General features: G+C 37.4%; 1 protein-coding gene across 1 annotated transcript in view; it reads right to left on the bottom strand.

Moving 5' to 3' along the window:
• The window catches only part of LOC136866805 (kinesin-like protein KIF20A), a 430,278-nt gene that overhangs the window by 36,493 nt on the left and 377,659 nt on the right, over positions 1 to 16,126 (bottom strand). The window contains exon 26 of the mRNA XM_068226714.1: positions 4,297 to 4,361. Coding sequence (XP_068082815.1) covers positions 4,297 to 4,361 — 65 coding nt within the window. The remainder of the gene's footprint in view (positions 1 to 4,296; positions 4,362 to 16,126) is intronic.

Below are 16,126 nucleotides of genomic sequence, written 5' to 3'. Positions count from 1 at the left end.
ATGATATAAATAGCACCAATGAACACCATCATAAAGAGAAAATGCACTTTTTTGACGTAGGCGATGAGAGGCTATCTTGGTTGGAAAATGAAGTTCTTCAGTAAATTAAGACCTATTTCAGGAAGTAATGACATGTTTGATTGTAGTGCAGTAATATTCAGCATTAACAGGATACTGAAAATAGGCTTATTTTCATTATCATTCCACACAGAGAGAAGTAAAAGACAAATAGAAGCAAATACCACATCAGGCAAGAATGTGCAGATAGAGGTTTCGCAGAGTACCTTTTACTAATGTGCACCTCATCTTCCGACAGTGTTCATAATGAGCAACTAAGCAAGCTGATTTGTAAATTAGCAATTCTTCTCTTTCCTGAAGAAAAAAAAAAAAAAAAAAAGCTTACGAAACAACAGTGTGAAGATGTCCCTCACTGTCTTCCGGTATACTGCAGGCAGCTTAAACTCTTACCATCTTACTAAAAATGGTGTATAACTTTTATACAAGGTTTATACACCGTTTATGTAAAATTCGTTATTAATAAACTGTGTATAAGCCTCCTGTGTATACATCTGTTATTCATTGAATTGCTTATACAGACCAGGACTCTTGTACAAGCATCGTATAGCAGTGAGTAGCGGAAAAAGAAACGGGTGAGCAGTTTATTTTCGAAGAATTTACTGTCTGCAGTAATGTAATCGTGGTGAAATATTCGACTTATCCATTTAACATTGAACACACATTGAAAGAATGGACGATAACAGTGATGATCTTCACGATATTTTAAACATACACCATTCAGAGGTTATGGAGGCTAGACATCTTTGTAAAGTAAAACACTTTAAAGAGACGGAATGACAATGAATAACCATAAAAGAAATGATGCTTGGGCGTATTTTTGTGTAATGTGTTACTGCTTAATAGACTTCTGAAATGGCAAGTTTATTATACATTATCTGCCTCTACAAAGATCTTTCTCAAATTTGAGTATAAAAAGGGACATATTCCTTGACATAAAAAATGGTATAACTTGAAAACCGTACGTAATATGATTTCCATACTTTGTAGTTGAATACGCAGATATATGATGTATAATGCCTAATATAAACTTTTTTGATCAAACCTTTCTTTTAGCTACAAAACAGTTTTTTCTTTCTCCTGGAAAGTGAGGATTTAGGAATGTGTACCCTTTTCAACTCGCCGATTCAATTACAATTGCTTAAGTTTTCCGTACTATTCCAATTAGGAACCCTTTGTCTTTTCTTAAGCTTTTCCATTTCTTTCGTGGCGTTCATTACATAAGCAAGCTGAAGAAATGTTGATATCAATATAAGCCAATTTCCAGCTGTCTTTGTGTTGCTACTGCCTTTTCGATATGCCGTGTTACTGCGTGACTTTCCGGAAAGTTGTGCTCGTAGATAACCACCAGAAGCGAACATAAAGGCGGTGAACGTGCAAATTACGTCAGTGAACTGCAGGAAGAGATTCCTACGACTTGGAACGAGTGTATACATGCAATGCGTATTAGTAAGAAAAATATACAATGCTTATACAGGGTTTATTCACTGTATAACTATACAAGTGTTAAAGAACTGTATAAAGACTTTTGTTAGTAAGATGGTTAATATCTTCTGACCTAAACGTTTTCCATTTAGGTTCTTCAGATGTTTAATCAGTGACGAATATCTTAAACAGCCTTAATGAACCTCCACATAAGTTCAATTATTCAAAATATTTTCTCACTATTTATGTTCTATTATTTTTACTGTTATTTGCATACACTCAGTGTTGATCTAAATTTCAGGTCTTGGATTTGTTACTACGGAACAAGCATCGATGACGTATATTGGAAGTTTTATAGTACGTCAAGTGCAGAAGGAAACTCAATGTAAACTTGCTATTGGCAAGAATAAAATTAGTTCCCCATTGACAGATTTCATTTATATCATCTATCCAACTAAAGAATTACAGTTGATGATGACCAAAAGTTTCCAATTATTGTGTGAAGTTTCAAAGTTTATTTCTACCAGAGCATGTGAAACTTTGACTTGCATTGTTCTGCCCGTACTAAGAAAATCCCCTTTACCAATCTGCACCTCATCTTCCGAGAGAAATCATAATGAGCAGTTAAGCAAGCTGATTTGTAAATTAGCAATTCCTCCCTTTCTTGAAAAAATTGCTTGTGAAACAACACAATGATTTGAACACATGAAGTACCTAAATGGAAAACTTTTAAGTCTGAAGATATTAAGAGTTTAAGCTGCCTGCAGCATACGGGAAGACAGCGAGGGACATCTGTGCGGTGCCGAGAGGTGAGTAGTGGAGGACTGTAATACTACTGCATGTACAGGGTTCTGGCTGAAGTAACAAGGCATTATAAGCATAGCAGACAGCAATGGTTGTGAGTCTCTCTCCTGTAGGGTGGGTATAACATGTTTGCAACGCACATCGCATGTCCTGGGACCTTGAGCTATATCATACAGTTGCACGTTCACTATGCAGTCTGGCTCCATGTCAATTTCGATGTTTTGTTTTATTGTGTCAAGTGATCAAGTGCAACTTTATTGGCTGACCTGCTGTTGAGTTTTGTCATGCACTTTCATGACAATCACGCACATTCATTGGAGGTGCAGATTCCACATACATGGCAATTCTGTGTCCATCACTTATGTACGAGAAAAGTGTGCTTCGCCCTCCATAGTATGCTCGAAGGCCAGGTCTCATCAACTTCAAACCGTGCAACGAAGCAAAGAATTGAGTAAACATGTTTTTTATCATCTTAGCACGGCATGAGTGGAAGTGGATAGCTGGATGTTATTCTGGGAATAGGCTAGTGATGGGTTGCACCACATATGGTTGAAGGAATCCCTGTTTTTGTGGCAAACACTGCCCACAATCAATGATCATAAAACAATGTGCAGTGGAATGTGTGAATGTTTTATGTTCCACTGTGAAGTGGTATCTATACAAAATTCATATTATACAGCAGCACTTCAGTGTTGCATGTTAATTTCAATAATATCTAGCCACGGCAGGTTTCACACCACTAGGTGGATATTTCGGTGTTATTCTTTAACAGAAATATACTGCATTAAAAATGCCCATCTAGCTGCAGCCGAACTACCTCCAGTGCCTTCATTCTAATAACTTTGTGACTAATTGAATACCCCAGTTTAGTTTCTCCTGCAGAAAACCAGTAACAAGTCTTATCAATTTTGTGGAATTTTCTTCCCTTTGATCCTCTAAATGAGTCTCTTCATGTGCTGGCAATTATAAACATTTCTTCATCTTTCTGTTAATGTTGCCTTAGGAGAGACAAACATTTTTGCAGTCTGAACATTAGCAGTACATTTTGCCAACCATAAAACCTGCAATTTGAAGTTTATATTATCTCTCTCTTTTTTTTTTTTTTTTTTGCTATTTGTTTTATGTCGCACCAACACAGATAGGTCTTTGGCGACGATGGGATAGGAAAGGCCTACGAAGTGGAAGGAAGCGTCCGTGGCCTTAATTAAGGTACAGCCCAGGCATTCGCCTGGTGTGAAAATGGGAAACCACGGAAAACCACCTGCCGACAGTGGGGCTCGAACCCACTATCTCCTGATTACTGGATACTGGCCGCACTTAAGGGACTGCAGCAATCGAGCTCAGTCTCTCTCTTATTTAGGTGAAGTGACAAATATATTCTCCTTCCCACATAATCTTCCATGACTGGAATAGTGACCAAAACTGCATGACAACACCACAATGACGCTAACCCATGAAGCAACAAATTGGAATAAAATCATCAAAGTTTAAGAAATAACGGTTTATTTGTGACCTTAGCTCAGCTGAGATGCACGTGGTGATTCCCGCCATACAATTCAGTACAGTGTTGGAAAGTTGGACTTCAAGAGGAAAAAGTGGGACAAATATTCGTTTATAGGAAGGGGAGTTAGGGGACTGGAATAAGTTACCAAGGGAGACATTCAATAAATTTCCAATTTCATTGAAATCATTCAAGAAAAGGCTGGGAAAAGAACAGATAAGAAATCTGCCACCTTGGCGACTACCCTAAACACAGAGTAGTAGTGACTGATTGTGTGAATGATACAAACCAATCGTAAAAAAAGTGTCTTCTTAGGTTAGGCTGCACATAAGTTGACATCAGTTCCCAATAACATTTTAACATTTAAAAAAATCCCACACTATCTTTGATTTATATATTATTATTATATTTCCTATCTCAGCAACGAGTGAAGAAACAATGTTAGAAATGCTAAGAAAAAGGCTCTTATCAGATTGGCATATTTCACTTACTGGTCATTGGATAAACTTGGATCATTTTCATCTTGAACCTTCATTCTTCTAGTTGTCCGGCCAGCCTACAACAAACCAATTATAGTAAAAATAATGCTTCATAAGTGTATGTGTCTTAGCAGACACAAAGACAAATATATAAAATTTACAGCTGCAATGAACATTTTATTTTACTAATATTAACTCTTAGCAAACAAAATTTTCATATTAATAATACAATAGCGTAAAACTACAGTTTGACAAGGATCAGGCAACAAGGAGTAAATCACCATATTTACTCGCGTTTATCATGCACCTTAATTTTAAATATTGAACTGAGGGAGGAAAATAATCCTTGCTTATAACTCTTATTAGTTTGCTGTAAGTGTCAGTAAATACCGTATAATCCTGAATACCAACCACACTTTTTTAAATATTTGTTTTATAGAAGCATTGCTCATTAAATTTGGGTGTGGGTCATATTTAAGCTGTTTGCATTGTGGTCTCAGAATAGAGTGGTCTGAAGAAGCATCAACCGCAATTTCATGTCACGTGACTTGGCAACAGCCGAAACCTTGCTCCGTCGCTCACTTCTGCATTACCGGAACCACATGGTGTGGCAGTTGATTAATGATTTGTGTTCTGAGTGAAGAAGCATCAGTGCTAACAAGTAAGCAATAAAAAAAAAAGTTTGCGGTTATTTACCGTGAGTAACGTTAGAGTTTTAACGGAAGCTAAAACTATTGGAAATTGTGCAGCTGCACAGTGGACCAATTTGCTTCAAAACCTGGACATAGTAGAAAAATGGACATAAAATCCTACAAAACACTGTTCTTTTTAGATTTTTGGGGTCAACGATTACGAATCTAATGTTGGAATGACAAAATTCAAAATGGTGGATCAAAAATGATAAATTTAGTGGATTTAAGGAAAACTTTGGGTATAAGGTATTTTAAGGTCACTGATAACGAATCAGAAGTCAGAATTGCCGCGCTGAAATGTTTTATTCGATATTTTATATTCTTCAATCAAAATCCTAGTCACGCGTTGCTCTAGTCATTATCACTATCAGAAGGGCCGCTGTCAAAAAGCAGATCTTTTACCTCAGGTGGCATCTGTTTATCTTGTTCAATCGCCATTTCCAGGAAGCTCGACATAAGTGGATCTGAAGATGCCAGAAGCCTATGGAATAGCACATAACTGAAGGGCTGAGAACCATAGTGGGCCAAATCCACTAACCGTCAAAATTGAGTTATTGCCACCTAGCATTTCATTTCTGACTTAGGTATTATCTCTCCAACTGGGCTATCTCCACGTCTTCCCATTTATGCGCTACAGGGTCACAAAATATCAACCAAATTGAACTAGCCGCTGGAGGTAGTGCCATAGTGGGCCAAATTCGCATGACCAATCCCTCGCTTGCTCTGAGTCACGTGATATGCGTAGTATCATGGCGGACATCGGCCACGAGGAAAATAGAAGCAGTGATTTGACATGCAGCAGATCCTCCCCCTTCCCTTAATAACAAGTAGAGTTTATTTTTACAAGAGGCAGTTTTGGGTGTATAATGTAGGAAAGGGTACATGTACTTGTGGGGTGAAGATACAGCACAAAGGAGCCCAAGAGAAGTAGGTTCATGATTGTATTCTGTATTACCTGAGGAACATCAGCACAACAGCAAATCATTTAATAGCCTATTCAGACACTTGTGGTGGTCAGAATAGGAATCAATATATTGCATCTTTGTGGGCCACGTTAGTTCATTATTCCCAATTTAAAACTATTGATCATAAGTTCCTAGAACCTGGCCATTCATATTTGCCTAATGACAGAGATTTTAGTACCATCAAAACTTCAAAACATAAGGCAAAATCACTGTTTTCGGTAGAAGATTATGTGACCTTAGTTAAGGAATGTAGGAGAAATAAGCCCTTTAGTGTGAAGAAAATGGAACAGAAAGAATTTGTGAATATTAAGGAGCTCTCAAAAAACTTTGTGTATCATAAGGAAACAGTAGATGGGGAGAAGTTTGAGTCTCTCAAAATTAGGTGGTTTCATTTCCAGTCTAATGAACCTCTTAAGATTAAGTTCAGGTACACCCTCAACGAAGTGGAAGAATGGAAAATCCTTGATATTTCACCTTGTCGTAAGGGCAGGCCATCTGTAAAGGTAACAACTTCAGTACCTTCACCATGGGAACTGAGTCCTGCTTACACAGCACCCATTAAGCTGACAAAAGCTAAATATGATGATTTACTTGCCATACTTCCATTCATTCCACCAGTTAATCATAAGTTTTTTAAGAATTTGCAATATTGTGATGTAACTACGGCAAAATGAAGTACCTTACAGTGCCATGTGGAGTTGGCCCACTGGCGTACTGTTAAAATTCATCCTTTCGGTTTAGAGCCAAAGTGGGCCAAATCCACTCCAGTGGAAAATGATGGTATTCATTTACTTTATATTTGTATTTTATTTGTATTCGTATTTTATTTTTGTATTATTTGTATTTTATTTGTATTTTTATTTGTATTATAATCTTTGTGTTTTGCTTTGTAGTGATTAATGGATCTATTAACTATAACATGCAAATGTTGTAGTCTCTGTAATCTGTGCCTGTGAATTATAGCAGTGACTAAACTTTAACCTTAATTTTCTCCATTTTTAAAAAATGGTACTTGGCCCACTATGGTTCGCAGCCCTTCAATTATTGTGCATTATTCCGAAATAATTTTCTATCGAGTGGCACTGCTGCACGGTAGGAAAATGACCGTCCACTAAAAACGCACAAATGGGTGCACACAAATTCATTTGACCTCCTTAACTATACTATTAAGATAATGAGTCATTTACAAAAGTGGAGATGCACACAGGAAATTTTGTAGCCAACGATTTAAGGTAATATTAGTAGTACGCAAAGCAGGTTAAAATGTACTTTAGTTTTAAGTCAATATACGTCATTACACCAGTTAAAAATGTCAAACATACCTTCAGGAGTGCTACCCATCTTATTTTATCCCGACAACCGGGCAAGATCGCTGTCATATATTTAAAAGGACACACAAACAAAATCTGAAAAATGTGTAGTTTTCCAATCCACAGTTTACCGGCAACAGTTACGGAGTGTAGCATATCGACTTGTGATTGGAATGCTACCATAGCATTGGACAAGTATGCACTAATGCCATCTACACAAGATTTTGCGGGACTGAAGTCCGAACGCGCACTTTCCTTTCTATTCTGTTCAAGCGTTGAAGTTAGTTGATCCACTGTGCGCCAGCAGAGAATATAATATTGATGAATTGTGTATTCACGATGCTGTAGTAGAAACAGCAAGGGACTGCATAGGAATAACTGTGCATACAGATGGGGGAAAAGCAAATATTTTGGTGGAATGATGAAGTGAGAGTAGCTTGTAAACGTAAAAAGAAGGCTTATCAGAAATGGTTTCAAACAAGGGCTGATGCAGACAGGGAGTTGTACATAGATGAAGGAAACAGAGTGTAACAAAAAGTTGTTGAACCCAAAAAAGAAGTCGTGGAAAGAACTTTGTAATAACCTGGAAAGGCTAGGTCAAGCAGCAGGGAAAACTTTCTGGACAGTAATAAAGAATCTTAGGAAGGGAGGGAAAAAAGAAACGAACAGTGTTTTGGGTAATTCAGGTGAACTCATAATAGATCCCAGGGAATCACTGGAGAGGTGGAGGGAATATTTTGAACATCTTCACAACGTAAATGGAAATCTTTCTGGAGGTGTCGCGAACAACCGAACTCATGAGGAGGAGGAAAATGATGCTGGTGAAATTACGCTTGAGGAAGTGGAAAAGGTGATAAATAAACTCCATTGTCATAAATCAGCAGGAGTAAATGAAATTAAACCTGAAATGGTGAAGTATAGTGGGAAGGGAGGGAAGAAATGACTTCACAGAGTAATAAGATTAGCATTAAGTGTTGGTAAGGTAACTTCAGATTGGACAAAAGCAGTAATCGCACCTATCTATAACCAAAGGGAACAGGAAGTATTGCAACAACTAATGAGGTATCTCACTGATTAGTATACCAGACAAAGTATTCACTGGCATCTTGGAAGGGAGGTTGGGATAAGTGATAGAGAGGAAGTTGGATGAAGTGGTCTGAAACCACACTGGTTTCAGACCACAGAGGGGGTGACAGGATCAGGTTTTTAGTATACTTGGGGTACAAAACATGATAACTTCACCACACTACCCACCAGCAGCAGCCCGGTGTCTATTAGCGGCTTATAGGATTTAATAATACGTCTCCTGCAGCCGGAGTTACGAAATCATCTAGTGTACTCGACACAAATAAAGGGTAAATACTACAGAGAGTATGGGAGAAGTGGTTTAGCAACCTCTCCACATCAAACAAGGATCACTCAGAACTCGTTACCTCAGCAGGATACGATTGACTGCTGGCTTCCAGCTCACTTCCAGGAACTGAGGTCGTCATGTTTTGTCCCCAACTATTTGTGCCAGGTAAATGGAAAAATACTATGAGACAGTTATGTTCCTGTTTCGTACATCTAGAGAAAGCATATGACAGGGTACTGTGAGAAAAGATGTTCATTGTACTGGCCACTATGGGATTAAGAGTAGATTATCAAAATCAATCACAGGCACTTGTGTTAACAATTGGGCTGCATGAGAATTGATGGCAGAAGGAGTTCCTGGTTCAGGGTATTTACAGGGGTTAGACAAGGTTGTAATCTTTCACCTTTGTTGTTTGTAGTTTACATCGATCATCTGCTGAAAGGTATAAAGTGGCGGGGAGGGATTCAGTTAGGTGGAAATGTTGTAAGCAGTCTGGGCTCTGCTGACGACTTGGTCTTAATGGCAGATTGTGCTGAAAGCTTGCAGTCTATGGTATGGTACGCGTATGGTATGAACTGAATATCAAATCGGTGATACAATGCTGGAACAGGAAGATAATTTCAAGTATTTAGGATGTATATTCTCCCAGGATGGTAATATAGTGACCAAAACTGCATGACGACACCACAGTAACACCAACCCACAATGCAACAAACTGGAATAAAATGATCAAAGTTTAAGAAATAACAAAGCTGGAACAGGTAGATAATTTCAAGTATTTAGGATGTGTGTTCTCTGAAGATGGTAATATAGCACGTAAGACTGAATCAAGGTGCGGCAAAGCTAATGCAGTGGGCTTGCAGTTGCAATCAATACTTCATGTTTAGCACAAAACTGTGCTCTGCGTGCTCAGAAGAATTCTCTCGACTGTCAGGACAGTTAAGAATTTCACCTTGACACGCCACAAGCCCAAAAGCCTATACAATATCATGTCTATAAATACGGGCCGTGAAAGCATTAATGGCAACATATCTTTACATCGGTATGTTTTCACACCAACATTGCTTTACGGGAGTGAAAGTTGGGTGGACTCAGAATATCTTATTATTATGTTAGAAGTAACAGACATTAAAGTAACAAGAATGATTGCTGGTACAAACAGGTGGGAACAAATGCAGGAGGGCACTCTGAATGACGAGATTAAGGCTGTTAGGAATGAACTCGATGGATGAAGCTGGGGTCATGTGAGGAGAGTGGAAGAAGATAGGAGAATAATGAACTCTGTTCTGGAGGGCAAGAAAAGTAGAGGGAGACGAAGATGATGATGATTAGACTCTGTTTCTAATGATTTAAAGATAAGAGGTATAGAACCAAACAAGGCCACAGCAGTAGTTGTGGCGACGTTTAGTGAATTCAGAGAAGCTTGCAGACTGAAAGCTGAAAGGCATAACAGTCTATAACGATAATGTATGTATATATGTGTGTTCACGATTGGAGGAAGAAGGAAATATTAGATTTTTTGTTACTTGCTTTACGTTGCAAAATGTTATTTAAAAAAAGTAATGGTGATCACAGACCATTCCGAGGGCAGAATGAACAGTTTCCTGAAACTGAAGAACAGCTTAATAAATATCTGACTGAAAGACATGAACTAGGTCAGGGTGTATCGACTGAAATGATGTGTCAAACTATTACCGGTGTAATAATTTATACCCTCTCCATAAACATTTTTGGACTGGCTGCATGGCTATTGAAATTTGTGTTCTTATAGTGGTTTGCCGCTATGTATTCAACAAGTAATTCATGGTCGCAGATACCATAGTTTTCAATGTTTATGAACAAAAACTTCCACTGGCTTAAAAGGTTAAGATGCCCATCTGTAGTGTATGCCCAGACGGTGCCTTTTCCCTGTATTCTCCTGCATTCTAGTGTCGAAGGTATGAACTACCTCGCCACGCGCTTCCCCTCCACTGGGCGTGTATGCGCACGCCATCATTGCGGCTGTGCACTGACTGGAGGCTCCTGGGTAGAAATAATAACATTAAGTTATTTATTAGACCACCTAATCAATACAAAATCGTCTTGGATGATTTACATAAATTTGTTAGCTAATAGTGGTACATGTTTCGCCTTCCCTGAAGGCATCATCAGCCATAGTCTTAACCTTAAATTAAAAATAAGCGTCTAAATAACATGTAGTAATGAAATGAATTTTAAAATCTTGAAGAGATTTGAAGTAAAATAACATTAAAAATAACAATGATGGTTTGAAAAATACAATGTGATGAGATACGATAGTGGAAGTATTAACAAAATTAACATTAGAAGGCTGCTAAAATAAGTACAATGGATAAAACAACAGATTGTTATACAACAAGTAGTAAGATTGCATAAAAGTAAAGTTGATAGTCTGGCGGTTATAATTAGACGATAGCGAAAAATCTTATATAATCAAAGTAAAGAAGAGAGAATAAAAGTCAAAGTTAGTCGAGAGATCCGAAGTTAATCATGATCTTGAAGATAAAAGACGAAAGTCAGGTGCATATGGTGAAGTTGTAGAACACGTTGAGGATATGAAGTTAGTGAATAGAAGTTGAAGAACAGTTTCAAATAGGATCACTATGGACCATCTCAAAATTTGAAGTGATGTTCAAATGTTGTAAATTGTGAGTTTGTAGATATTCTAGTTGAAAAAGCATATAAAAGTGGAATCTGTAAATGGAAGCAAGAAACGTAGAGTTAATTGTGTGAAAAGATATTTGAAAAATATTGAAGTAGAATCATATGCACTTACCATTTGACGGTGACAAAGATAGCTTGTAATATTATGAGTTAGAAGTATGTGCAACAGTAGACTTCTTGCTACGTGTGTTATAATTGAAGTTTTGTGCTGGAGGGGGATCTGATATGATATGATATGCATATGATTCTACTTCAATTTTTTTTCAAATATCTTTTCACACAATTAACTCTACGTTTCTTGCTTCCATTTACAGATTCCACTTTTATATGCTTTTTCAACTAGAATATCTACAAACTCACAATTTACAACATTTGAACATCACTTCAAATTTTGAGATGGTCCATAGTGATCCTATTTGAAACTGTTCTTCAACTTCTATTCACCAACTTCATATCCTCAACGTGTTCTACAACTTCACCATATGCATCTGACTTTCGTCTTTTATCTTCAAGATCATGATTAACTTCGGATCTCTCGACTAACTTTGACTTTTATTCTCTCTTCTTTACTTTGATTATATAAGATTTTTCGCCATCGTCTAATTATAACCGCCAGACTATCAACTTTACTTTTATGCAATCTTACTACTTGTTGTATAACAATCTGTTGTTTTATCCATTGTACTTATTTTAGCAGCCTTCTAATGTTAATTTTGTTAAGACTTCCACTATCGTATCTCATCACATTGTATTTTTCAAACCATCATTGTTATTTTTAATGTTATTTTACTTCAAATCTCTTCAAGATTTTAAAATTCATTTCATTACTACATGTTATTTAGACTCTTATTTTTAATTTAAGGTTAAGACTATGGCTGATGATGCCTTCAGGGAAGGCGAAACATGTACCACTATTAGCTAACAAATTTATGTAAATCATCCAAGACGATTTTGTATTGTTTAGGTGGTCTAATAAATAACTTAATGTTATTATTTCAATCAAATATCATCAATACGGACCAAAAATGATATTTATTACATGTAATGGCTCCTGGGTAATCGCCATTATGGTTCTGAAAGTGAAGCGAGATGCTACAGCGGCGTGCCTCTCTGCCTGGTGGCATGGGTTTGGTTTTTAAAATGGAACCTGGTTGAAGTTAATTCGATAGGGCTTTCGCCCTTGTGAACTTCAAGTTTTTGTTCCTGATTTTATTTTAATTATTATCTTCCTCATCTAGAAATTCTGTGTGCTGTTAAGGATTCCCTCTGCCATATGTAAGTAAACAATGGAGGTTGGAACAACTTCTCTACCGCAGCAAGCTGATACCATGTAAGTGTTTTTACTATGCTCCTTTTACCTGATTCCGTGAGGTGAACGGAAAATTTCGAAAAGTGGAGTGCACTCCGGAACATAATAAAGCTTTGCGTCATATACATTCTGTAATTTAACCTTGTGGTTTTCAAACACTTTTCCTTTTCCGGTTCCAAAAAAAAAAAAAAAAAAAAAAAAAAAGAAGAAGTAATTGTGTGTCAACTGCTTATGCTCACTAAGGACTTGCGTTTACTGTTATTATTCTATTAAATTGTAAATTTAATATTTAACGTTTGGTGGTGGCCTTTCTAAGCCCGATTGGTAGTAATTAACACAATGTTTTGGCAGAGTTACTAACCAAGCGAGTTACTACAAGGATGTGGGGTTTACGTTCGTTTTCTATTTTCATTCTAACTTCTTTTACGGCTTCTTAACCTAATATTATTATTTGTTTGGGTTGTATTTTGGTGGTATTTCAGTGTCTTGTTTTTCTCTTGTCTCTCAAAATGTTTTTACCTATTGTTGATTGGCAGCCTGTGATTGGCCCCATCCCTGAACTGACCTAGAGTGTGTTTGTTGCTATGGGAACGCTAGTGTTGTTATGGGGGATGCTGATTGTTGATGGATGTTGATGGAAATGAATGAATGTTCCTGTTATAAAATTGGTTTTGTGGGTGGTTCAACCTGTTCCCTTTAATTATATTTGGCACTTTTCTCTCCCGGTTGGCATGTTTTCCTACTCCGTACCACTGACCTGATTATTATTATTATTATTATTATTATTTTGGGGAAAACTTTTCTTGACACTCGATAGTGACATTACCCCTTTCCTTGTAGGAACTGCTTGGGATGTACCTCAAATAACATTTTTTTTTTTAAAGGAGAGGCAATTAAGTGAACTCTATTCTTAATATTCAAATCAAGTATATTATGGTTGCCAAATTTGGAGTGAGGTGTATTGTATATTGTATATCTAAAAGGTGGAAGAAGTGTTTCAATATGGCATATGGCCTTAATTAATTCTATCAATTTCTAACAAATCAGCCGACCGTAGGTTTTTCTTAAAACAATTTTTAAGTGTTAAGTTTTGTTTTTGGTTTATTTCCAGTGAGGATTTTTCAATTAATGTGCAAGTTTCTTATGATTTATCATTAAATCTCTCTTTGTTTCCAAGTTGTGGTTGTGTTCCTTTGTAAAAGGTAAACATTTTAAGACGACCAGGTCTCCATTTAATCCACCCCTCTGGTGTCACCGGTTCATTAAACGGTGAGTTCTGGTTCTTTTCCCCCCCCTTTTTTTTCTTTTTTTCTCTCCTCTTTGATATTTGTTTGGTTTGCACGTTTCCACAACTCTGATCTGTACCTTTTAGGTATGGTCAGAGAATTTGTGCTTGTCACTTGGAGTAATTGAGTAGATAATTGCGTTAAGTGCTACAAAACTCATTAGAGATATCAAAGGAACTTATAAAGGAGGGTTTTACTGCAAGCCATGCGGGGGATAAGGAACTTTTATCGAATAAATGGACTGTGTATACAAAGAGGTACATCTACAGTCTTGTGCATATATAAATGTGAACAAGCAGGTAAATTTAGTTTTGAAAGTAATAAAAAAGTAAGAATTGTTTCCCACCAGTTCTTAACAACAGTATGGATAACCATTGTTGAGATAGCCGATTGTAGCTAATGCTCTTATTCTTCGTGTTTGAAAGATCATACTTGGCATGTGTTTGCAGCTGTTTGGAACTCCATTCAGTGAGTATAGTTAATCAGTCATAATGGATATCACACCTTTTTCTTATTCTTCATCTTTGTCTTTTCACGCTCATGCGGGGTCGACATTTTTGACAAGTCTTTTCCATTTCCCACGGTCCCAAATGGTGTTTTCAGTTAACTGCTTTTCTGCAAAGTCTTCCCGCATGCAATCCATCCATCTTCTTCTAGGTCTGCCTCTCTCCCTCCTGCCCTTCACCTCCGAGTCAAACACTCTTCTTGCTACATAGTTCTCATCCCTGCGCTTAATGTGACCATACCAGAGCAACCGCCTTTCTTGAACTTCCTGTGATACTTGAGTTACCTTTACACTGCCTCGTATGAAGCTGTTCTTGATGGGGTCTTTCCTAGTAACACCACACATCCATCGCAGCATTTTCATTTCGGCTACATCCTGCCGTTTATTTTGTGATTGTACTATTGGCCAAGTGCCTGCTCCACATATCATGGCAGGTCTCACCACACTTTTGGAGGCTCTCCCCTTCACTTGGACATTTAGTATCCTGTCACAGAGGACGCCAGAGAGCCTTTTCCAATTTAAACAGGCAGCCTGAATTCAGTGTATAATTTCCAGATCTAGATTGTCATCATCAGATACAGTTGATCCAAGGTACTTGAAACTATTACTATATCACACCAAAGAAGAGAAATAAGATTATCATCATTATTTTTAGAATTGGCTTTACGTCGCACTGACACAGATAGGTCTTATGGTGACGATGGGATAGGAAAGGCCTAGGAGTGGAAAGGAAGCAGCCATGGCCTTAAGGTACAGCCCCAGCATTTGCCTGCTGAGAAGATGGGAAATCACGGAAAACCAACTTGACGGCTGCCGACAGTGGGGCTTGAACCCATTATTTCCTGGATACAAGCTCACAGCTGTGCGCCCTTAACCGCACGTCCAACTCTCTCGGTGAGAAATAAGATTATAACCCTCCACAAATTTAGTGGTATGACTCAGACTAATAACAGCTGAATGTCAAGAAAGTTTGGGTGCAGTGTGTAACATAATTAGGAAGAAAAACTGAGAAGGGGTCAATTTCATGTCAAAGGAAAGGACGATGTGGTAAAAATGGGAAAACCTCGAGGAAAGATTATCTAATCAAAACAAGCAAAAGTAATCCTGAAAAGAATAGTTTTGATTTACGAAAAGATTTGGAGCATGCAGGAGTAAAAATCAATGCTTCAACAGTGCACAGGCGGCTTTTAGAAGCTGGAAGGAAAGCTTGAAGACCTATTAGAAAATGGCTATTAACTTGTCCCATCAAGAAAGAAAGAAAGAAAGAAAGAAAGAAAGAAAGAAAAAAAAAGAAAGAAAGAAAGAAAGAAAGAAAGATTGGAATGGACAAGAAAATATCAGAAATGGACACAAGACGAATGGTGAAGGTTCCTATTCAGTGATGAAAGTAATTTAGAAGTGCAAGGTTATAACATCTCACACATAAGGAGAAGCAATAATGAGAAAGTCTCGCTGAAGCACATCAGGCAGACAAAGTTTCCACAACATATGTTTTCGGGCTGTTTTACATTCATGCACCCTAAATATTTACTTCCTCTTGATGGAATGAACAACGACAAATACATCCCAATTTTAGAGAGAAAAGCTGCCCCAGAATTGAAGAGATTGGTTGAGGAATTGAACGTCAAAAAAGCAATTTTCCAGCAAGATCTCACCCCTTGTCATATACGGAAGAAAGTCAAAGACTTTATGATGAAAAATGGTTTCCAATATTTGTACTGGCCTGGAAATTCACCAGA

The sequence above is a fragment of the Anabrus simplex genome, chromosome 3 (assembly GCF_040414725.1).
Source record: "Anabrus simplex isolate iqAnaSimp1 chromosome 3, ASM4041472v1, whole genome shotgun sequence".
Taxonomy (NCBI): domain Eukaryota; kingdom Metazoa; phylum Arthropoda; class Insecta; order Orthoptera; family Tettigoniidae; genus Anabrus; species Anabrus simplex.
This window is presented reverse-complemented; position numbering and strand designations above follow the sequence as displayed.